This window comes from Enhydra lutris, unplaced genomic scaffold (assembly GCF_002288905.1).
Source record: "Enhydra lutris kenyoni isolate GAN:26980312 unplaced genomic scaffold, ASM228890v2 scaffoldscaffold22, whole genome shotgun sequence".
Classification (NCBI taxonomy): domain Eukaryota; kingdom Metazoa; phylum Chordata; class Mammalia; order Carnivora; family Mustelidae; genus Enhydra; species Enhydra lutris.
This window is the reverse complement of record NW_019154106.1, coordinates 27,773,428-27,797,688: the sequence shown is the minus strand read 5'-3', so window position 1 is coordinate 27,797,688 and position 24,261 is coordinate 27,773,428. Positions and strand designations below refer to the sequence as shown.

General features: G+C 46.2%; 1 protein-coding gene across 1 annotated transcript; it reads right to left on the bottom strand.

Annotated features, from left to right (window-relative positions):
* Nucleotides 1-5,699: 5,699 nt before the first annotated feature.
* LOC111149680 (LIM domain only 2) lies at nt 5,700-16,085 on the bottom strand. Its single transcript, XM_022506900.1, has 4 exons — nt 16,059-16,085; nt 15,708-15,936; nt 11,406-11,621; nt 5,700-6,664 (listed from the first exon to the last, which is right to left on the bottom strand). The coding sequence occupies exons 1-4, from the start codon at nt 16,063-16,065 to the stop codon at nt 6,445-6,447; spliced, it is 672 nt and encodes a 223-aa protein (XP_022362608.1). The 5' UTR covers nt 16,066-16,085; the 3' UTR covers nt 5,700-6,444.
* Nucleotides 16,086-24,261: the final 8,176 nt, after the last annotated feature.

The window sequence follows — 24,261 nt, the reverse complement described above, 5'->3', positions numbered from 1 at the left end:
CTTAAAAGTATTCAGTCTCTGACCACAGGGACCTCCCCAAGGAGCTGTTTGAACGTCTTCATGGCACTGCAGCTGGTTTTCTCCACAGCAAGTGAACCAAGAGACTGCATGGTAGAAGCCACAAAGTCTTTAATGACCTAACTTCAGAAGTCACACTGTGATTTCTGCAACAGCCTGTTGGTTAGACCTGTTAGCCCTACTTGATGTGGAAAGAGATGACATAAGCGAGAATCACTGGGGGTATTTTGGAGACTGGCTATGACAAACCCTTAATCCCAATGTCCATACTTAATAGTCTGTAAATGACATTTTGAGTAACAGCTTCCTAGAGAAATCCACAATAAGTTCCTCATTGTGCAAATAAGGAATCTAAGGTCTGTTTAAAGATGCACCTTTAGGGGCGCCTGGGTGGCTCAGTGGGTTAAGCCGCTGCCTTCGGCTCAGGTCATGATCCCAGGTCCTGGGTTCAAGCCCCACATCGGGCTTTCTGCTCAACAGGGAGCCTGCTTCCTCCTCTCTCTCTGCCTGCCTCTCTGCCTACTTGTGATTTCTCTCTGTCAAATAAATAAATAAAATCTTTAAAAAAAAAAAAAGACGCACCTTTAAGGTTTTTAATGTCCATTTCTGTGTTCTTGCTATCACATTACATTATCATGATATCTGTTTTACTTACAGTATATCTAAGGGGGTGGGCATTTATTTGCCTTGAGCCGCCGTTAAATAATGAAACAAATGGGGTGGTGTGGGAAGTCTGGGACACACAGAAGCTGCTGCTGGGGGTTTTCTTAGGATCACCATAAAGCCATCTTCAAGGTAGCCATCAAATAGGATAATTTAGTGAACGCAGTTCAAAAGCTCCACAATGGGACAATGGAAATTGACTTGATTTAGCTTCAAAGATTCTGTTAACTCAGAGAAATGATGATTTTATGGGAGAATTAATGCATAGCTACTGATAGAGAACGGAAGTGACCTTGCTGCTTTGAAACTTCTTTCAACTCAGTTCTTAGATCTATGTACAAAACGTGATAGCTTAGATTCCTGGTCTTATCATACACACCTTTCAGAGCCAGATGATTAAATCTTGATCTTAATTACAAAGGAAATGCAGAATTTGTAGTAAGCTCATTTTAGAAGGTTGAGAAATAACCTGTTTCAGAAACTGGCATTAAGTGAATCCTCCTAAACACATCATTCACATTGTATGTGTGTGTTTGGGGGTCATTGCTTGCTTGAGACACATGACCTTTATTCCCAAGGTCAAAATTACATTAAAATTGTGGCAAATGGATAGCAGTGTATCATTGACTTTTAAATCTATTTTTCCTCTCTTTAGCTCTCCTATTCTTCTCCTAATTGAACCAAAAGCCCACAACAAATAAAGGTTAAATTCCTGAGATTTTTTTTTAGAAAAACTTTTTATTTGTAAATAGTCTCAAACTTAGAGAAAAGTTGCAAGAATAAAAATACTACGCTTGTGTATCTTTTATGTAGATTCGCCTGTTAACATTTTACCCCATTTGCTTTATCATTTATTCACCCCCCATATGCGCATATATATTTTTCTCAATCACTTGAGAATAAGTTACATCATTATCCTCGCCCCCTAAACATTTCACCGTGTATTTCCTAACAGGAGGGATATTATTTTACATAAGCACAGTGTAATTATCACCTGAGTAAATTTAATATCCGTGCAATACTTTGAACTAATCTACCCTTTCATATTCAGATTTTATCAACTGACCCAATGATGTCCTTCATAACACTTTTTTCCCCTCTAGAAATGGATTCAGTAAAGGGCCATGTATCATATTTAGTTGTCGGGTTTCCTTAGCCTTCTTGAATCTGAGACATTTCCACACCCTCTCTTTGTCCTTTATGATATTAGCATTTTTGAGGATAAAGTTCACTTCCGTCCCTACCCCCTTTTTTTAGAGAAAGAGAAAGAGAGAGAGCAAGCATGAGCAAGGCGGGAAGGACAGGGGAGAGACTCTTAAGCAAGCTCCAAACTCCGCGTGGAGCCTGATGGGGGGCTCCATCTCACAACCCCGAGATCACGACCTGAGCCGAAATCAAGAGTCCGACACTCAACCAACTGAGCCACGCAGGCACCCCCTTCTCCCCCTTCTTTTTAAAAAATTCAATGTTCATCATTTTTAGTTTGTCTGGTAATGCGTCTCCTAATTCAGGTTATCCATTCTCGAGCAGGCTACTAAAATGAATGAGGTTGTGTCCCTTACAGAGTGTCACATATGGAGGCATACAGTGTCCATCTGTCCCTCATTGATCACCTGGTCAAGGTGTTATCCAAGCTCTCCACTGTGCAATTACTGGTTTCCCCCTTACCCCAAATAAGCAATATATAGGAAGGCACTTTGGGACCATCCAAATATCCTGCTCTTTCTCTGTTGACATATAGCAACTGTTCATGATTCTTGTTTGAGTCTGTCATCTTACTATGATAGATGCAAATGATGATCTCCCAGCTCCCATACAGTCTTCACATTTAGCAGATGGGACTCAAGATTCTGCTGTGAGCAAGAGTCTTCCCTCTTCTCCATTTACTTACTATTGGTATGAACTCACAGAGTTTTATTTTCCCCCAATGGTTTACAACTCTTAAAGGTCCTTCATTATTTTGTTAGTCAAATTCTCCCAGATGTGGCCATTGATAGCCCCTTCAAGCTGGCTTCTTTGTGCTTGGGACACTCCTATGTCCACCCTCCCCCCGCCCCCTTTTTAGTACTTCCTTGCTTGCTGGCATAAGGAGAGGTTCCAGGCCCATCTTGCTCTGTCCCTCCTTCCCCTTCCCCCCAAGATTCCTTGTTTTTTATTTTGATTTGCCGCTCAGTCTCAGAATTGCAGGAAAACTCATGTCTATGTATTTCCTCCCAGGCGTCAGCCCCTCTCTGGGCAAAGCCTACCACCACCTGAAAACTCTGGGTTTACCTGCCTATTTGCCTTGCAAGTTCAAGGTCTCTGAGTCTTTGCTCTAGCCTTGCACCCTCTTCCTGGTCCAGGGTCGTTTCAAATGTGATTTCCTCTTTACTCCAGATAGCCATGCCCTCCAGGATTTAATTGTTCCCTTATCTATGTTTCCATATCACTTTTTACATATCTTTTTTATGGTGCTAATCGTGTCCTATTACGCTTTGGTTACATTTCTAGCTAGACTGAACTGAAATACTTTCAAATAGCCCAGAGAGAAAGGTATGAATTTTCCCTATTTTGCAGATGAGAAACTTGAAGTTCAGGGAGGTGAGCCTGAGAAAGAGACAGCAGAGCACAGGGCAAAGGTCCTTGGTTGCAACCTTCTCCTGTCATTTATTAGCTGTGGGACTGTGCGCAAGTTACTAAACTTGTCTATGCTTCAGTTTCCCAGGCAGGAAAACATGGACGATAATAAGTACAAACCTACCACCTACACCAGTTGCGTGGGTTGAAGGAGTTAGTTTTTGTAAATTCCCTAAGATAGCGCCGGGCACATGGTAAGTGGTATGTAAGTGTTTGTTAAACAAATAAAGTCATGTCCCTGTAATTCATATCCAAATCTTCAGAGGATAAAGTTCCTACCCACCGCTCTATTTTCACTTTGTAGGATTCCGATATTCCCCGAGAAGCAGGGGTTCTATTAGAGACAGCAATAAAAGGAAGCTGGTTCAGGACACAAGACATTAATGAGGTGAGAGGAAGCAAAATGTTCCTGCAAACTGCTGAATTAAGGGAGAGACCAGAGGAGGGAGCAGGTGTTCTGTTCTCCTGACTCTGGGTCTGGGGCCCACGGGTCCTCAGGCAAGGACCATGAGTAGACTCCAGGAGCTGGTCCCTCATGAGGTCTCTCTACATGTTTTTCCTCTCAAGTCCATTGTGGGTTAGACATTTGGGGTGACTTGCCACAGAGACCCTACCCGTGCATTCACAGTTCTGCAAGATGGTACCATTGACACATAGAAAATATTCATTGCTTTATTGAGGTTGGCAAAGCTATTGGCTGGGTTTTTGAATCTTGTGTTGTACTACAATAGGGATTAAGAATAGAGTTTACATTTCCAAAAGCAAGAATCATTTTTATTTTGCTCCAGTAACTGTCCACAAGATGGGGTGCCTAGGTGGCTCAGTCAGTTAAGGGTCTGCCTTTGGCTCAGGTCATGATCCGCGGGTCCCGGGATCAAGCCCCATTTCAGGTTCCCTGCTCAGTGGGAAGTCTGCTTCTCCCTCTGCCGCTCCTTCTGCTTGTGCTCTCTCTCTCTCTCTCTCTGTCTAATAAATTTTTTAAAAAATTAACTGCCCACAAGATAGTTACAGCTGATATATATTATTATTATTATAATGGATGTTGATATGGTTAAAAATGGGGTATTGCATTCTAATTGATCTGGTAGATGACGGTTGTCAGCTGAGTGACAAAATTATGTATAATTCCATGAGTAGACAGTGCTTGTCTATGTGTGGATAAGTTACTGGTTACCTTCTGTGTCAAATATTAACTATTAACAACTTAAGAGCGCATGATCTGCCTAACTGTGGAATGTTTGTGATAGCCATTCTCAGACATGAGTGTGCATCAGAATCAGCTTTAGGGCTTATTAAAACACAGATTGCTGAATCCCATCCCCAGAGTTTCTGATCCGTTCTGTCTGGAGCAGAACCCATAAATCTTCATTTTTAATTAATAACTTTTAATAATGTTCAATTTTTTAATTAAAAAATTTAATAAATCACTTATTTCAAGTGATGTTGTTACTACCGATTCAGAGACCACAACTCAAGAACCACATCCCTTCTGTTGACTTAGAACAAACATCCCCTCACTGGCAGCAAGTTACCACCACCTAAGTTGCAATGCAATATAATTAGATTTCTTTTAAATAGGCCACCATCAAATTTCCCAACCATTTCTAGCATTTTATAGACCAAGAGCCATCACTTAATTATTTCACCTTGAGAAGAAAAAAAAATACAAACCTAAGTGATGGAGGTTTTAAAGCAATACCAAAGCTAAATGGCTATAGCATTAGATACATATTTCTGATGTCTTGGTAATTAGACACAATAAGACTTCTTGGTGCTTGCCGATATTTTTATGAAACGAAGTATATCCATCTAGGTATGTCTCTCTTTGAGTCCGTCTTAACTAGCGCGCTGAGAGGTGATGGCCAGCAGGTGGCGCTCTGAGTCAGTTCATGGGGCCCTAAATAGGGTGGAAGGCGAAGGCACCAACCAAGATGGCCTGCTTTAAATCCTCAAAGTAAGGTCCTCTTAACCACTTGTCATAAAATACCCTGAGACACATGTCTTGGAAAATCGAAGTGTCAAGCTCAGCATCTTTGCCACATTTCAAGCTAGGTAATTACCTTTTCTCCCAAAGGGAATCTGTTTTATGTATTTGTGTCCTTTCTAGGTTACAGGTTTCCCAAAGGCAATGATCTTGCCTTCCGTTCGTTCTATACAATGAAGTGAAATACACATTTTACAATAACAATTTAATTATTCTACATCCCTCTGAGCTCCATGATGACCTGTTATATAATTGCTAGTAATACAGAAACGTGCCTGCCTTGTCTAAACCCTAGCAATAAATGGCAGTTTTTATTTGACCTAAAAGTGAATTGCTTATTTACTTCTCCTTTACAGTATGAAAAGCTATTTTCCTGCCATCCCAAATTATGACTCATAATCAAGTAAACAGCACTTCATTTCAGTCTGTCATTTTTATTGTCCGCAGAGTTTTTTTAACTACACACAACAAATACTTTGATATAATCTAAGATAATAAAATAGTTGAACAACTTTTGCTTTTAGATTTACATTTGTATAGAAACAATCTGTGGAACACCTCACCTCCAAACCAGAGTGTCTAAAAACAGTGATTCATTAGCATTGCTTTAAATAATTGTTTGGTTAAAAGTTGCTGTTTCCATTCTCAACTGAAATGTGTCTTGGGTCCAAAGCTGAAGGCCTTGGGGAGGTGGTCACTCTCTTCTCTGTCCTTGCCTTGTGTGGAGGACAGTGATTAGAGCAGGGTTGTCATAAAAGCCAGGAAGAAAAGAAATCAATTGCACATCTCTAGTTTTCAAGGGTCAAGGTTCTAACGGGTCTTTACACAAGTCCCTTTCTGTAGCTGTGAGGTTCTAGGATGATAGTATGTGCCTGCCTGTTCCCGGATGCTCCTTTTCGTCACTAATTGTGTCAGTTCCTATGGAGGGGCTGTGGCCATTGTCCATAAGTTCTCCCTAAAGGCTGCTCATTTTGTCAGATTTAAGCCTTGTCCCTTGTATTATGTCACTTGGATGCTGTGTCATGGTGCCCAGGGAGGATCCACCATCCCCTAAGAAATGCCTCATCCCACCCTCAAATCCCCAGAGTGCCCAAAAGTGAAGACCCCATGGAGACAGTGACTTCAGTGAAACACGCCGCCCAGAGAGGCTGGGGGACTCTGGCCTAGATCATCCCATTGATCTTAGTCCACTCGTAGATGTCCTGCTCGCACACTATGTCGGAGTTGATGAGGAGGTATCTGTCGCCCACACAGAAGTGCTTCTGACAGGCGGCACATTTGAAACATTCCAGGTGATACACTTTGTCTTTCACCCGCATTGTCATCTCGTAGGCACGGATCCGCTTGTCACAGGACGCGCAGAGACCGTCTTGGCCAAAAAGCCTGGGGGTAAAACAGAAAGAAAAGCTAAGAAGACATTGGCAGACACAAAACTGGCAGAAAGGACTTGAGGATGGGTTCCATACGGGAGGCTCACTTCCAACCTGTCAGGAAACCAGGAAGAGGCGGGTCTGGGGAAGCTCACGGGGTCTTTCCCAAAGGGAAGGGGATTCTCTAGGAGGAGGCTGCAACCCGTGGGCATCTGCATTTGGCATAACCTGCCCCTTTTCTTAGCTTTCCTTGCTCTAGGCTGCCCTGGGGCCCTTTGTGGGGAAGTGCCTTAGCTGAAGTGATTTGAATTAAGAGGTGAGGCATGTACTGTGTGTCCCCTCCCGGGGGAACTTTCATTTTAGAAGGAGAGCTGGAGTAAATCTCTGGGGGCCGTCTGAGGAGGAACTGAGCAGGAATGCAGTGAAATGGGCATCTTTCTGGGGTTCCCGGATTCTCTCATGGCAACAACCACTGATCCCACCCGTGGAGAGGGCTGGTCTGCATCTCCTCCCTAAGCTAAGATGGCCGCCTCCGCATGACTGTTCTCTGGGGCCCCAGCTTCTAGGAGACAGAGGGAATTCGACAGGAGATACTCGGTGCAGATCTGGGAGACCACCGGCCTCTTTCCACATTGAACAGAAGAGCTCACTGCAAGGTCCTTGGCTGTCCCAGTGGCATGAATCTCTGAAGAAACTTCTGTTCTGACACTGAAATTGAGACTCCCCTAAGTCTCAGTAAGTCACTTATTTCAAGCAAATATTCACTGTCAAGGTAGGAGAGGTGATACGGTGGAACCCATGGCAGTGGCTCGTTCTCAAGCTGTGTTCCCGGGATCAGCAGATTTGCCTCACCTGGGGTCTTGCTAGAAATGCACCTTCTCAGGTCTCCCGGTTGAGACACTCTGGGGAGAGGCCAGTGTGGTCAGGGGCCCTTCCACGTGAGTTTTGCAATCAGCCCGCAAGAGCGAAATCGCGTGTATCCAGGACCAGCCCTGAGGACGGGGTGAGCATAGTGGGACCTCGGGTCCCTCTGAGCTTCTAAAGTGGCAGTGATCCAGCATCTGCCTCACTGGGCTACGAAAAGGATCACCTGAGCACTGTCAAAGCACCGACCACCAAAGGCGAAGCCCCCAATGACTGTTTTAGCACAGGTCAGGGTACTCAAAAGGCACCGTCCTGCTAAAGGAAAGCATTTTCACATGTGCCTGATAATGCGCCCCTCCCACCTCCAACCTTTAGGACAGTCTTAGGTTAATGCTGCTTCTTATCAGATGTTCTTAGTCACCTCAGGATAGCGGAGAATGGATGGGAACATTCTGAGAGGCTGGAGGGAAGACAGGCAATTGACACATTTGGAAACATTTGGGCAGAATTAATGGAAGCAGGAAGATGTCCTCTGTGAGTAAAGGGCTGGTGGTGAGAGCCTGGGCCGGTTAATTTCCCTCTGAATTCCGCTTTGCATCTGAGGATCTCTGAGCATTTTTTTTTGAGGCACCACCTGGGGGCAAACTCATTGGGGGGGGAGGGGAGAACATTTTCTCCCAGCATAGCAGATGGCCGAGCTGTAGGAAGCTGCCACCTTGGAGGTCACAGAGTGGAAAGCCTGACTGTTCAGTAAGTTGAGTTTGAGACTGAGTGAGGAAAAACGACCCAACAAAATAGCGTCCGTGGCTTGAAGCCAACACGTGGGGTGTGTGACCCTTAAGGAAGGAGAGCATTTATTAAAGGGACGTTGGGGGTAAATTACAGTGCACATCAGGCAGTTAATGAGGGGAAGGACAAAGGACTCGTATTTGGGAGGCCGGTTCTAGTCCCTCTAACGAGCCAGGTGCCCCGGACCAAAGGACATCTTCTCTTCTGATGTCTGTGTCATAAGCTGTAGAGCACGGGAACTGGAAGAAAAGGCCTCTGCAGCCCCTTCCAGCCCTGGTAGCCTAAGATTCTACTAATAGGAAAAATAAGCCAGGACTTAACATCTAATTTGAGCATTCACCTCCAGCGCCGAGAACTGGTGCCTTGGGCTGGGTATCCCGGAAGCAGACCCCGAAGAGAGGAATTATTAAGGAATCATTCTCAGGGGAAGCCGGTGAGAGGCAAGGGAAGTTGGATAGAAGGGGAGGAAGGCAAGCAAATTTGCAGTCTCCAGCAAAGGCCCTCAGAGAGGAGTGCCAGGAGGATGGCACAGGGACTCCGGGATGTAAGTTACGTCTCCGAGTCTGCCTGGCTCCAGGCAAGGTTGCAAGGTTCCTGCAATGCCAGTCATCGGTCAATGGCCAGTATTAAGATCCACTGGCAGTGTGGGGGCAGTGGGTACACTTTGGCTCTAACAGATGCAGATGTTGGGTGTTGCAAATAAAACCCTTGGAGGGGGTGCACTGCACACAAAGGTGGTAGAAAGGGGTTTGACGGAATCTGGGGGCTCCGCACTGACATGAGCAGCTACTGCTGGGTTCCCAGCAGCACAACCCACCATCAGCAAGCAGAAGCTGGGTTTAGATTCTGCACTGGGATCTCATGAATATTTGAGGCTAAATGTCTGAAAAGGACTGTAACAGGCAGGTCAGCCATGGGCAATCCTCAGGAGGCGGAGAAGTTCTCCCGGGAGGGAAGAAGGACTGCCATCACAGGACCCCCCAGTTATTCACTCTTGCCTTTTTAAAAGATGCTCCCAGATATATTAAGAATGCAGGTAAGCAAGTCCATGGCTAAAGGACCATCCCTGAAGCAAAAAAAAAAAAAAAAAAAAGGGTTTTTCTCCTCTGTCAAGAGGTGTCAATGTCTTAAGCTTTCTCCTGACCATTTTAATAACAATAATATAAATATTAAAAGATGGCTGGAAATGCCGGCACTAACAGAGAGTTAATTAACATGTTGCCTAGGAATGTAGCAGGGAGAAGAATTATTTCATGTCACCAAGACACAAGTTAATTAACACTGGGTTCTCCCAGACAATTTCTTTCTCTTCTTTTTAAAAATGCAAAAGATGAACAAGCCCGGGCGGCACTGGGTTTATTCTCGAACGTTACAGAAAACCACAGAGATAGGGAGAAGCCGGAGCTCCTTTTGACCTGACTCTATCTGCACTTCATTTAATAAGATTCAAATGATTTGACAGGGATGTAGTCAGGGGGCCCAATGGGAATCATTTACTCGTCTCTTTCTGCACTGACCTGGCAAACTGGTAGCCAGCAAAATCAGGTCTCTATTTATCCCAGTTCCATTTTCTTGTAACTTAATAAAAAAATGGACCAAAATTATAATCACAGTCATTGAAAACTCAACTTATTTTCTCCGAACCACCAAATGTGCAAGGGCTTTATCAGAGAATTTAGGGAGGGGGGGGAAGCGTATTCTATCCATCTCTGGGTAAACAGATAAGCTTCCTTCACCGTGGAATTGTCTGCATTTTTTTTTTTTTTTTTAATGTAAAAATGCTCTGAGGGCAGGTTTGGGAGGAAGAGGTAGCCTGGCGGCCAAGGGCAGTGGAGTCTAAACAAGCTTCCGGGTTGGGTGGTCCTAATGCATTAGTGCTTCGTGCTCCACGGACCCTTTGCCATGGGAAGATGGCAAGAAACTGACAGCTACACAGCTGAGCAGATCTGACAGCAGAGGGCACAGAGTTACCTCCACAGCAGCTAATATGAAACTGGAAATGCTAGAACATTCCGGGCAAAGGCACTCATTGAGTGCCGGAAAATTCACTTGGCCAACAGTATGACCCAGAGCATCAGAGATATCCTCTGCTCCTGTCTCACGGGGTGTTGTAGCATTCCTATTTTTTTCCCTCCACTCTCTCTCTCTCTCTCTCTCTTTTTTTTTTAATATTTTATTATTTATTTGACAGAGATCACAAGTAGGCAGAGAGGCAGGCAGAGAAAGGGGGGGAAGCAGGCTCCCCACGGAGTGGAGAGCCTCATGCGGGGCTTGATCCCAGGACTCCGAGACCACGACATGAGCTGAAGGCAGAGGCTTTAACCCACTGAGCCACCCAGGCGCTCCTTTGCTTCCACTCTTCTGTCTCTGTTCATTAGGCAAGAAAGACTTAATGTCCTGAGGGTTAGTTATAAGGGCAGCTAACATCTATCTGATATTCACACACCAAGCCAAGTAGTTCACACATATTACCCTATCGAATCCTCACCTCCTCCCTGGAGGTAGGTGCTGCTATTACCCCCATTTTATAGGGGAAGAAATAAAGGCTGAGGAACGCTAAGGAACTTGCCCCAGGTCACAGTCGGAAAGCTGTGGTGCCAGGACTTCAACCGACAGCTGATCTCAGAGCCTTTGCCCTGTCACAGTCAAAAGCTCAGGGCTTTTAAATCACATAAGATTAGAGTCCTACAAAAGAATATTTTATAACCTATATATGTATTTTGGAGCATTAAGTGCACCCCTAAGAACCCATCATCCAGCTGTTCGACCCCAAGCCTCCTGGTTCCTGCGGAGCACTCTGTGATTCCCTCCCAGGCCCCTCTTCTGGTGTGCTCCTCAAAGGAACTACTGTAGGGAATTTTGTGTTCATCATTGTCTCACCTCTAAAAAATTAGTATTTGACATAGGAATGTGTCCCTGCGACTATGCCTCTCCAACAGGAAGAGATGCAGAAGACTTCTCTGCATGGGCCAGCTGAGACCCAACCTCTGGCCCAGACATCTGGGCAGGTGGCGGGAGCGGAAGAGCTAGACGGAGACTCAGCTGTCCATGGCCTCTCGCCCTCCCAGTTCGGGGCCCCTTGGGGTGTGGAGGGAGGGTACCTGAGATAGTCCCTCCGGCAGAGCTTCCGGCCCAGCTTGTAGTAGAGGCGCCGCCCCACCTCGCCCAGCCGGCACCCGCAGAGGTCACAGCTGAGGCAGTCCTCGTGCCAGTACTGGTCGATGGCCTTCAGGAAGTAGCGGTCCCCGATGTTCTGCTGGCACCCGCCGCATGTCAGCAGGGACGGGGGGATCTGCAGGACCTCATCCACTGGCTCCCTGGAAAGAAGACCCACGTTAGGGATAACCTTGGGATGAGCACCAGGGGTGAGCCATCGCTCTGGGCTGAACAGGACAGTTTCAGTTTGGAGACAGGAGAAAGGACGGAGCTACATATCCAGAGGCCAGATGGCAGAGGGGCCCAGCTAGCTTGGGTCAGGACAGGAGAGAGCGAGGCCTTCCACCCTCAATGCTATGGAAGGAAATGCCAGTGGCTCTGTACCCTGGCCCCGAGCCCTACACTGTTCTGGGGCCCTCTGCCCTCTCTTGTTTTTATTTCTTTTTCCACCCTCCCTTCCTACTCCCCTTCGGTCTCTTCCCATTTCTCCTTCTTTTTCCTCCTTCCAGGCCTAGACTCAAGGGCCCTGTTGAGCCCCACAGGAGGCACTCCAGGCTAGAAAAGAATTGCCTACCCGGAGGGCTCAAAATCTGCAAGTTCCCTGTTGAATCTCCGTGCCATCCTACCCCAAGCCCTTCCCAACTGCACGAAAAGCAGAAGTGAGGAAGAAAGAAGAAACTAATCAAAGATTATATTAGGTTGTTTTCTTGGTTCCAAATAAAAATTCCATCAGGATATAATAGAAGTTCTCATTATTATTATTTTAAAATTATATATATATATATATATATATATATATTTTTTTTTTAATTTTTTAAACAGAAATTTCACATCCCATCCTTATTACTGAGTGAATCCTTGAAGAAAAAGCCCAGGTAGTAAGGCCATTGTTAGACTTATAAGGGACACTAAGCAGAACTTTCTGCATGTGAAAATATTTACAACAGCAAAACCGATTTGGACAAAGCTGATTTAGGAAAGAAAATGAGGAAAGGGTAATGATTATTTTCAAGAAAGTGGAAGGCGATTAAACAGATTGAAATCTCCATCCAGGCAATTGCTAATAGCGAGCCTGTGAGATGTGTTTCTTCGTTAAAAAGTCAGATAGGATCTGCAGTCCTCTTGGCTTCACTGGAATCTGGATACTACTGTTTTACATTTTTAAATAAATATTTTTATTTGCCGAAAGAAAATAAAAGAGAGTGGAAAGAAACTATTCCCACACCAAATGGAACACAGGAAAAACCTAATACCTATTATTTTGTAACAATTAACAAGTAAGTGCTCTTTTGAATCTTACTCAAACACAATTTTTTTTTAATCCATTATGTTTTTTTAAAATGGAGCACTTCCAACCATGGGATTCCCAAAGGGAATTTCCTTCTCTGTATCTTGAGGGTATAAATCTATCTCCTATTTCTAGCTGACAGTGACTTGCCAGGTGACCTTGTGTCCTGAGATGGCCTGGGCCCACAGAGCTCAGCACCCATTATACTGAGGGAAGATGAGACACAGGTAATTCGTGTTGATCACGTACTCTGACAACTTCAGGTGCCTCTGTCTAGAAAGTGCACACCTCCCTGAGTACTTAGGAATACTGAAGCCAAGTCCACGCTTTGTAGACCAAGGGTCAGTGTCCTTCATAAGATGATCCCTTCTTAGAATTAGAAAATGTGAAACCCAAGTCAGTTTTCTTTTAAACACTCAAGACTTTAAATAGTTTTAAGAATTCACTGAATCCTCACTCGCTTTTCTTTGTTTCCACAGGTTACACCTAAGTACTTCCATTCTCCCTTCTGAAAAATAATATCCCCAGCATTTTCACATGCGTCAACTAAGAAACGCATGTCTTCTCTTTCCACGGCCCACAGTCTGACTTCGGGCTTCCAGAAATACTCATGCAACCTTGACCACACTCGATGGCCTGATGGTGATGCTGCCAACCATCCGTGAAAAAGGAGAATCTGCACTTTGCTGGTGCAAAATTGCCTGGAATTAAAATGAACCACTCTTGTTACTCATAGGTAGGTGGTAGAGGAAATCTCTATGTTCGAGAATTCTGGCTGGCTTTCTGTCTAAAGGTTTCATTTGCAAATAGTAAGTAAGTAAATAAATAAATAAATAAAATGTTTCATTTGCAAACGCCTATAGGCAAACTTGTATCCCTACCTAGGAGATGCCCATAGTCATGACCCAAGTGGGCTTTAAGTAAATACACAATGAGGCATCTGGGAGGACAGTGTTCCGCTACGGTAGAAATGTTAAGCAAAGAGCCATTGTGACGGTCCAAGATGAGATAGGAAAGGACAGGATAAGATATTGGCTCTATCTAGCTTTCTGTAATTAATGATAATATCACATTGTGTTTCATGGATATTCCAACGTATTGAATAAGTGGGATTCACCCTCAAATAAATATTTTATATTCTCCTGGAGCCTACCCCAAATCTTATACCTGAATATCACTTCGGCCTGGATTTCTGGGATCCTTGCTCAACAATTTCCAATAAAAGAAGAGAGTGGGAGGTGCTACAGTAATTTCCCAACTAGCTTGTCCATCTCCAGGTAGACCCCGTCTTTATGGGGCACACGGTGAAATGAAGGATGAGCATTCTTCAGCAAATGCCTGCTGTACTCTGAGGCTAGGATGTTCCCATTTTCTAACCTCAGTGAAAAAGCACAAACTTTGAAAAGAGCAAACCTCCTTCAGGGAACTGAAACTTCCAGATTTATCTCCTAATAAAAGGATTAGTTGACTAAGTTCTGCTGATTGAAAAGGCATTAGGCACCAATACATCCCGTTCACTCTTCTTGCATTACTGGGGTCTTGCCCAGGCTCTAAAAACTTGAGGGCGAAGTTGTAATTCTAGGTTTATAAGAAAAGTGTGCAAACCACCCTTTAAACTGGGCGTCTGCGGAGATACATTGTTTTAAAAATGAATGTTCTTTTTCTCCCAAGCATTTGTTGAAGGAAGCTGTGTTTTCCTTAGAACAGACCTGGCCCCTTATAGAACAGGGGTCTGAGCCTTCAAGATTGAAGAGTGATGTTTATGTTCTCACCGGATCATGGTACTTCCTGTATTTTATAAGAGCATGCTGAGTGTTTATGCTGGTAACTGAGGGTAAAGCCCAGGTATATAAACACCATACATGGCTGGAACTGGGGGAGGGAGAGACTTCAATCAGAAAAGCACAATTCCTTTAAAGCAGGAAAAGAAAAGAAGAGAAAACAAATGCCTCTTAAAAGCACAAATGGACAAGTCATTAACCAGCTCCTTTGGTCTGTGTAACAAATCCCTTCAAAGGATTAGATGGGGACTTCAAAGGAATAAAAATTCTCAATACCAGACAGCTAATGAATCTTAAAAGGGCATTTGCGCTGACGGGAAAATGATATCTTAAACAACCCTTTCTCCCCTTGTTAATGCTAAAGAATGGATTGGAGGTATAGGTTGGGAAAGGGGAACATTCCAAACCAGTACAAAGCTCAGAAAAGACATGCGGCAAATGTTCATTAGAGCTCTCGTTCTCTGACCCCCAAACCCCTTTGAGACTGTGATAAATGCTATGAGCCACTGCTCCCCCAGAATTCACCTATACACAAAATGGTGCACTAACTTTTGAGGTTCACAGGCCCCCATCAGTGGACCCCAAATTAACTCCGGATTTAGGAGCTCGAAAGTCTCTGGAGGCCAGGGAGAGCTCCTCGGTGGACGCTCGGACCCCCTCACCCGCCCGTCCCTGGCGCTGCTGGCTGCCGCTACACCTGCGCACCGCTAAGGGGGCCGTAGGGGACTCGGGAGGCCTCCACTTGGAATGTCCCCCCTTCCAGGATCAAGTGGACAAAGAGAATGGGGACCGAGGAAGCGAGAGGTGAGAAGGGAGCAGAACCAAGCCCAGAACGCTCTCGGGACTGCACCTGCGCGCCTCCGAGCTCCCCCCTGTGCCTGTTCCCGTGTAAACTTTCTGGCCCGCGGTGTCTTTGAGGTGCGTCCCAGGTAGCCGGGAGGGGCCCGCAGAGGTGCCAGGCCGAACTCCTCTCCCTGCCGCGGGGCGCTTACCCCTCTCCCACTGTCCCCAGAGCCACCCGCGAGTAAGGGGGGAGCCCCGCGTAAGGCAGAGGGAGCCAAGGGCACGCTGCGGGCGCGCACCTGGAGCCTTGTCGCCCGCCGCCGGCGCTACCCTGCAGCCCCAGGGCGGGAGGCCGTGGTCTCCATGGGTGGCAGGGGCAGGGGAGCCACACTTACTCAGACGGGTCCAGGCTCTTCCTCTCGATGGCCGAGGACATTGGGGAGGGAGGTGGCGTGCCAGGAGGCGGAGGCGCTCCCTTTGTGGCGCGGGGCTGGCCGGCTGCCGGGGCTCGGACCCCCTCGGGTGCTCGGGCGCCGCCGCCACCGCCGCTCCTGCGCCTCCTCTTGCTCCGGCGCTCCGGCGGCGAGCTCGCCCCTCCGCGCTCAAGGACAGTCACCGCGCTCCCTTCAAACGCCAAAGAGAGAGAGCGAATCACCCGGCTGCCGGCGCGCCGCGGCCGAGGCGGGGACCGGGGCGCGCAGCCTGGCCCCGGCGGCTGCAGCTGCTGCTGCTGCTCAGGACTTAACCTTCCATCCCGGTCCCGCCGCCGCCGCCGCCGCCGCCGCCGCCAGGTCCGGCTCGGCTCGCGCGCTGTCACCCGCTCCGCGCCGCCCGCGGGGATCGTGCGCGCCCGCCCGGCCGCCCCGAGTCCCTCGCACCTTCGACCCGGGTCGCGGCGCGCAGCTCGCCGCCGAGGGCAGGGAGGGGGCGGCGGCCTGGGGGCGGGGAGGGGACCGTGCCTCTCTCCCCGGGCTCCCTCCTCTCTCGGGAAGGTCTATTTTCGCTCAGCTTCCCTCTGTCTCTGGTTTCATTTCCTTTTTCCTGATCACGATTCAAATACAATAGAAGGAAATCACATTTAAAGAGACAGCTGCCCGGTCCCCCCCCCCCCTTTTTTAAACGGGGCTCCTGGGGATTAGCAATACAAACAGCAGCATCAGGACCGACTTGGCTTCTTAAAGGGGCCAGCGTCGGGGGCGGGGGGGGGGGAGTCGCTCAGTGAACACGGCTCCTTCGGGGGGGCGGCTGGGTTGCGTCTAAATCATTCTTTAGGGCTTCCCCTCTTCGGCGTTTCCCTTTTGGTTAACTAAGCCTGAAAGTAACCAGCAGGCCGCTCACGGAATAAAGACAAGACAAGAACGTGGAATAAGCACATACAGAAATGCACGCGTTCCGGGTGGCTTTCGCGGCCGTCCGGGGTTCGAGGTCCCAGGTCCGCTGACACAGCGCGCGAGGGTGCCCCGGACAGCGCGGCTCTGCTGGCAGCCGGCTTGTGACTGCGTCCGCGCTCCAGAGTGGCGGCTGGTGCTGTGCGAGCGGGGACCGCACGGACTGGGTACGCCTGAGCAGCGCCGGGGGCAGCTAATCCCGGGGGTTGGGGGGTGGGGAGATGGGGGGGGGAGGGTGGTTGGGAGGGACCACGCGGCCCTGAGTCTCCTTCCATCTGCTGGCGGCAGAATTCCATCCCTCAGCATCTTTCACAAATCGGACTCCTGCGGTGGAAGTGCCCCCATGGAAAGTGCCAGTAATACTCCGCACAGATAAAGTGCCTTTCCAACGATCAACAGCAATACTTGGGAGGCGATTTTGCCCTGGATCTGGGAAAGAAAGAAGCCAGACTTGATTTTGGAGTTCAGGCTTCCTCTCCAACCACAACGGCAAAGTCTAGGAAGAGGAGGAGGCTAATAGCCTGTACAGAAAAACTTTGGGTCTCATCAGAGTTCCTTGAAAATTACTGTGTTCAGAAATTATTGTCTTCAGAAATTATTACTAAAGGTCTATTTGTGCAGGATGCCAGTTACAAGTTTGCAAGCAAAGAGGAAATTACCAAGGAGTTTCAGAATCCATAGTTGCATGTAAATAGTCTGGATCATGTTCATAGACATTTTATTCCCATTTTAAAGATGACGTTGAAGGACTTGGAGTTTACGGAGAAATACTGGTGGCTGATCGCTTCATTTTCTCTGTTCAGAGCCAATCCTCCCTGACTCTTTACAACTGAAAACCAGAATTTACTATTGCCTGCATGCTTTTGTCATTTTCTTGTCTCCCTGTGTCCAAGGTCGGATCCCTAATGGGTATAATTAAAATTATAAAAGAGAGAGTGCGTGTGTACACACATGTGTGACCAAGGAAGTTCAAGGCCTTCAGTATATAAAAAGATATCCTGATCAGACCCTTGTTTTTAACCAAAACAAACAAGAAACAAAACAAAGCAAAACCCTAGACATTTTAGGCAAGCCTAAATTATGTGATAGATATGTAACTTACCCCTCTATAAACAGAAATGAAAATTAACCTAAAGGTCCTGATTAGCAGTTTGCCTACGTAGAGCCAGTCAGTGTAGTGGTTAAATGCCAAGGACTAACTGGCTTTCACTTGGGGCCTTATCAGCTCGCACAGCCTAGGAGAATTACTTAATATGAGGAGACAGTAATGGGTAATTGGTCTGGAGTCAGTCTAACCCACCATTTCCCATCTGTGTGAACCTGGGCTCACAGCAAGAATTTAAACTCCCCCAATCCTCATCTATAAAGTAGGGGTACCAGAACCTAGCGCATCAGTTGTTGTGAGAATTAAATGAGTAAAAGCATGCAAAGCATGGCACATAAACTTATAAGGCAGTGGGAGTGATAACAGGAGATTAAATGCATGGAAAACACTCAACATACATTAAGTGCACATAAAAGGGAGCTGCTATGTTATAGCCAAAGATGTCACTGGGAGAGTTTAAAAAGTCCTGAATTCAGCAATTCCTCTGGGTATTTATCCAAAGAAAATGAAAACACTAACTCGAAAAGATTATATGCACCTCTGTGTTCATTACTGTCTGCTTTACAATTGCCGGGATACAGAAGCAACCTAAACGCCTATCAGCGGATGAATGGATAAAGAGGATGAGTGTACACACACACACACACGCACACATACGCACATGCACACGCACATGTAATGGAATATTATTCAGCTATAAAAAAAATCTTGCCATCTTCGATAACATGGGTGAAGCTTGAGGCCATTATGCTAAGTGAAATGTCAGAGAGTGACAACTTCCATATGATCTCACTTAGATGTGGAATCTAAAAAATGAAAAACAAGCTCTTAGATACAGAACAGATTGCTGGTTGCCTGAGGGAAAAGGGTAGGCGAAATCGGTAAAGGTGATCAAAAGGTACAAACTTCCAGTTATAAAATAAATAAGTCCTGGGGTTATGAGGTACAACATGGAGACTGTAATTAATCATACTGTGTTGCATATTTGAAAATTGGTAAGAGAGCAAATCTTAAAAATTCTCATTATAAGAAAAAAAAATGTGTGACTGTGGTGATGGATATTAACTAGACGTATTGTAGTGATCTTTTGCAATATGTGCAAATATTGAATCATCTTCTGCACCTGAAACTAATATATTGGTGTATGTCAATTATACCTCAATAAAAGATAAATTAAAAACTTAAAAAATAAATACAGAGCTTGAAATTCAATTTGGATATGAAATGGGGGTTTAAAATAAGAACTTCCCACCCAAATTTAAAAACAGTTCCCTGTTTTGTTTTGTTTTGTTTTGTTTTGTTTTAAAAGAAAACGGAGATGGGGCACCTGGGTGGCTCAGTGGGTTAAAGCTTCTGCCTTCGGCTCAGGTCATGATCCCAGGGTCCTGGGATTGAGCCCACATCGGGCTCTCTGCTCAGCAAGGAGCCTGCTTCCTCCTCTCTCTCTCTCTGCCTGCCTGTCTGCCTACTTGTGATCTCTCTCTGTCAAATAAATAAATAAATAAATCTTTAAAAAAGAAAAAAAAGCAAATGGAGCAGGGTCCCCTCATCTCACTTCCTATTGTTCCTAAACATACAAGCATTTTCCATTTCAGTGTCCACTACCTTGGTGAGTGGATGATATGTTTGCACATGCTTACTTCTATTAAATCTGACAAGTTGCTACCTTCCTTGTTACAGTTTTGTACAGGACTCAAGTTAGCTATTAAATAAATATATCCTTGAAGTGACCTCTGAACCACGAAGTTTGGGGCATAAAGTTTTCCTTTTAATAATATGCTTCTGTTTGACCCCAGTATGTAAAGAAAGAAAGATTACTGCCTATGACTTTGGGTCAGTTTCTTATCTTTCACAGCTCTTTGGGGAGGACTTCCTTAGAGAAAGTGAATATTTGAAATGGTATCTTAAGATTTCAATTTCACACACAGTGGTTGTAAGAAATAACTGCTTACCGGTGGGATTTCATTTCTATTCAATGGGCAATTAAATTGCTCAAATTTAAGCTTAACATTTAGAATCAAGTCTCAAAATGTGTTTTTATTATGAATAATTTTAAAGCAATCATGACCTCATTGTATCTTTCCATAGCAAACCTCATGCCTTCTGCAGAAGAGGCAATTCGATAGTTCTTGAGAGTTGGGAAAATTTGCTCTTGAACCCTAGCCGGTGGGATTGCAATTTAATTCCGTCTCCGCATCCCCACCCCGGACTCCTTGCAAATCTTGAATACCTTAAAATTTAGAAATTTTAATTTCTAAATTAAAATTGAACGTGAATGTCGGAAGAAGGCCGAAGCAGTCTGCATGATGAATCTGACCCCGGGTGGATGACTTTTTTCCTGTTGGCATTTTCTATTTTTTTTGCTTATTACATATACAGTTGTTTTCTAGGGAAGAGCAGTTTCAAGTGACTAAGGCTACATTTCTTTGCTCAAATGGACTTCTAATAGAAATGAAAATGCAAATGTCGTTGGAAAAATGCCAAGAATGACAATTTACTTCTTTTATTTCTTTTCCCCAATCGTCAGAAGCTAAGTTGTATCCCATGCCTGTTAGCGGTGACATTCATATATAGCAACCGAAATAAAGATTTGTCTTAACATGGCTTCAGTCCCCATGCAAAAGTCTTTAAACTATTCCTTTGTCACAGACATCGGGCTCCCAAACTCATTTCAGGACATTTCAGCTGGTGGATATGTTTTCACAGAATGTTAGACCGATTAGTAATCTTAGTGATAAATAAATCAGGTTTCTTACCTAGTAGAAAACAACCCCAGAAAGTCTAAAAAAAAAATCCATTTCAACTGAGGCTCAGGAGAAAGAGTGTAGGTGTTTGACACAGCTCGGCTGTTTGTTCGCTGTGTGATTTGAAGGAAGTTACTTCACCTCTCTGAGCCTCAGTTTCTATATCTGTTGAATGTCAAAAATCTGCCTATTGTAATGCTCAGCAGGGCCAGCACTAGGGTGAGGTGGCTGCCATGCCCATTCACCTCACGGGAGTTTCAAGAGGATTCAACAGCGTCATGTGTGGGAGAATGCTTTGCACAATGATGGTGCACAGTAAATACCCAGAAATGACGGCTATTGTCATTACCCCCATCTTTCAGACGTTACAAGCACTGTATCAGGAAACAACTAGCTGGTCTCCCAGCTCATCAGGACAGCCATTGAAGAATGCTGAGGCCAGAAGCTGCGGGAAGAGCTCAAGTGTGTGTAAGACATCAACCAGCCCCAGGCTTGGGGGACCCCCATCCTTCAGCCAGCAATGCAGGACTGTGCCCATTTAGGTTCCGGACAAGCTGCTGACAGCTTCATTGCTTCTCTACTACATTGCTTACCTCAGCTGCATCCCTGATTGTATCTAGCCGATTTCCCCCTTTCCAACAACTTCTAGACTGGCTTTTACAGCTAAGATGAGAGGCACAATCCAGTGCTGAATCATTGCCCCCCAATGTCACAATTCCACAGCAAGGTCTTGGCAGACGTAAGCTCCTAGCATGTTCTAGAGGAAGGGACCTGAACAATGTGATTCCTTGGCTTGCTCTTGGGAGCGGCAGGGGTTCAAAGGAGCCTCCCTAGAGGGCTCCGCCCGTCCCTGCGCCAACCTCAGCAGCACCGTTTTTGTGAACCTTTGACGTGCTGCCCCACGTCTCTGGACCTTGGTTGCTGTATCTGTGGGCAATTCAGAGTCCCCATCCCATGGCGCCGTTATGATGATCCTGAGGAATGAAACACATAAGGTGCTTGGGAAGGAGACCGGCACATGGTAAGTTTCCAAGGAAGATTCTCCTCATACAGACAGATGCCAGCTGTATAATACTTGAACACCCATTTATAATTCAGGACCTTTGAGGGGCAAGGCAAATGAGACCTAGAGTCAACGGCTCTTTCTTTCACCTCTGCCACCAACAAACCCTCCCCCACCTTGGGTACTGGACCTTGACCTTAATTGCTGCTCCAAGTGAAAGCAGGGAGTCAGAGCTGGGTGAGCAGACTTTCTGAGCTGTCCTTGTGCTCTTGGGTCATACAAGCTGTCTCCTCTCTGTGGCTGCGGGGGAGGGGGGGCTGCCCCACCTGAGTGACACACGGCAGGGCCTGGCACGTGGCACGTTTGAAATCCAAACTCGTTCCTGGGGTCTAGAAAGCCTTATACAGTCTGGTCCCCACTTCTCCTGTGACCGCACATCTCCCTCCCACTCTGGGCTCGAGCCACAATGACTTTTTTTTTTCTACTCCTTAAAACAAACCAAGACAATTCCTTTTGGAGGGCTTTTGTGCTTGCTTTTTCCTCTGCCTGTGATGTTCTTCCTCTGGATTATCCCATGGCTCCCATGTACTTCATTCAGGTCTCCGTTCAAATGTTTTATCCTCCTAAGAGCCTTTAAAAATTCCGCTTCTCATCATTCTTCATCCTCTGAGCCGCTTTATTTTTCTTCCTGGAATCATCATTACCTCCACTTCACTACATATACATTTGTAGATTCTTATGTATTTTGTTTTGGCCTTTCTTCCCAGCTAGAATGTAAACTCCACGAAGATAGAAATTATTTACGACTTGTTCCCGGTTGTGTCTTCAGCACCTAGAATGGGCCCAGCACATGGGAGGCCCTCGATAAATATTCACTGAGTGAATGAATGTACAAATGGTCACCCCGCTTCCCTCCCTGCCAAAGCACGCTTGCGCCATGCTCTCTGGGGAAATGTTGAGAAGGAACTTGAAAATCTTGTCTTCCTTGAGCATCACTTTTAGGAGAAGATAAGGTCTCGGATGCCATTCAGATTTGCGCCCCAAAGTTGGTTTGGGAAAGAGGTCAGGCTCCTGGCTTCTAGGAACCTTCAGATGGGGGTAGAGTCAGGAAGCAAGGACACTCTTTGAAGCTGGCTTCTCTACTGCGGGGCCCCCTGCCCACGAGGAGATGTGGCCGGAGTGAACCAAAGTGTAGGAAGCAGACAATTACAGGAGAAAAGACACAGACTTTGGAGATGGACAGGCTTAGGTTTTAGTCCTGGCTTTTTTAGCTATGTGGTTTTAGGCAAATTACTTGACAGCTCTGAGCCTCGGTTCCATCACGTATAAAATGGGGCTAATTATATCTTCATCACGGGGTTGTAGGGATAAAATGAGATCTTGCACGTCAAATGCTTAGCATAGTGCTCAATGGATGGCAGTTATTATTAGAATTAATTAAGCAAAGAGAACCTCAGAGGAGGATAGTCAACCGGGACAGGGCTTTCTTGGCTGAACATAGGTAGATGACATTAGGTAGAATATGGGCTCAGCTCAAGCAGGGTGGGGTCAGCCTCTGTGCCCCGGGAACCCTTGCCTTATCTTACCTGCTCTGGTGACCCCCCCCCACCAATGGGACAGGTGGGTGGGGCTTACAGAGACCTGGCTCAGCCTCAGGCGCAGGAAAACAGCGTGAAGAGACGGCATCAGGAGGCTGCCTTGGCCACTAGCTCTTCAGAGTTGGGGGTCTCTGGTCTGAGGCCTTTCATCTAGACAGGTTTTCCACCAGAAGGAGAGCTGAGGCTGCTTCTTGGGAAGCTGTGTTTTCTGGCACTAAGTTTAGCTGAGGGCACTAAGCCTGGCGGGGGAAGGCAATTCTGACTTTCCATCAGACTGCCAAATTAACCCATCTGGAAATCCCATTTTTTTTCATTGCCATCACCCTGCTCAAGAATTTGCAATGGCTCACAATCGCCTGTGACCATCAACAAGGGGCCTAAACTTTTGGGACCCCAATGTTCTCGTTGTTATAGAGGGAGGAGGTGGACTAGAAGGTTAAGCTGCAGTTCTGTCCCTCTAGCAGGTCAAGACCAAGCTCTCCATGCTTCCATTGAGGCGTGTGGTCCTATGATCCTGCCCACTCCATCGGTTCAACTTTATATCCCACAGCTGTAGCACCTGAACTTTCCTACCCAGCCAGGCTGCTCCTCCTTGATCTCAAACACCCTGCCCATACCCATTTTTATGTCCTATCTTATCCTGTTCTCTCTCTCTGTGATGTCTGCTTGGTCTGTGATTCCAAACTTCGGTACTTGAATAGTAGAGTGGTAAAGAATAAAGGCTTTGGAGAGAAATAAACCTCGTTTCCAGCCTCTGCTTCCCAACTTACTACCTGGGTAATTAATCTGAGGCAAATCTCTGAGCTTCAATAAAATAGAGATGATGATAAATCTAGGGTTCGAAGGAGTAACGGAGATGATGTGTCCAGCAGGCCTGTGCCTGGCACACAGTCAGTGTTCAGTCAATGGCAGTCATTACCGCATCCCTAGTCTTCTCTGGCTCTTCCAGTTGGGTCCATCACTCTGGACCCAGCTCAAGCTACATCTTTACCCTGGAGTTCTCTCTGTTCCCTGAAACTCATGGTGGCCCCTCCCATCCTGAGTTCTCATGGCTCTTGGCTCTGGGGCCGGATCAAGGCACTCGTCAGACTCAACCTCGCAGAGCAGTGAC

Bases quoted from the DNA above. Each gene is read 5' to 3' on its own strand.
- LOC111149680 (XM_022506900.1), bottom strand. The intron at 11,622-15,707 runs GTAAGTGTGGCT...TCTTCTTTCCAG, and splicing joins AAGAGCCTGGACCCGTCTGA to GGAGCCAGTGGATGAGGTCC. The intron at 6,665-11,405 runs GTACCCTCCCTC...TTTTACCCCCAG, and splicing joins TGCCGGAGGGACTATCTCAG to GCTTTTTGGCCAAGACGGTC.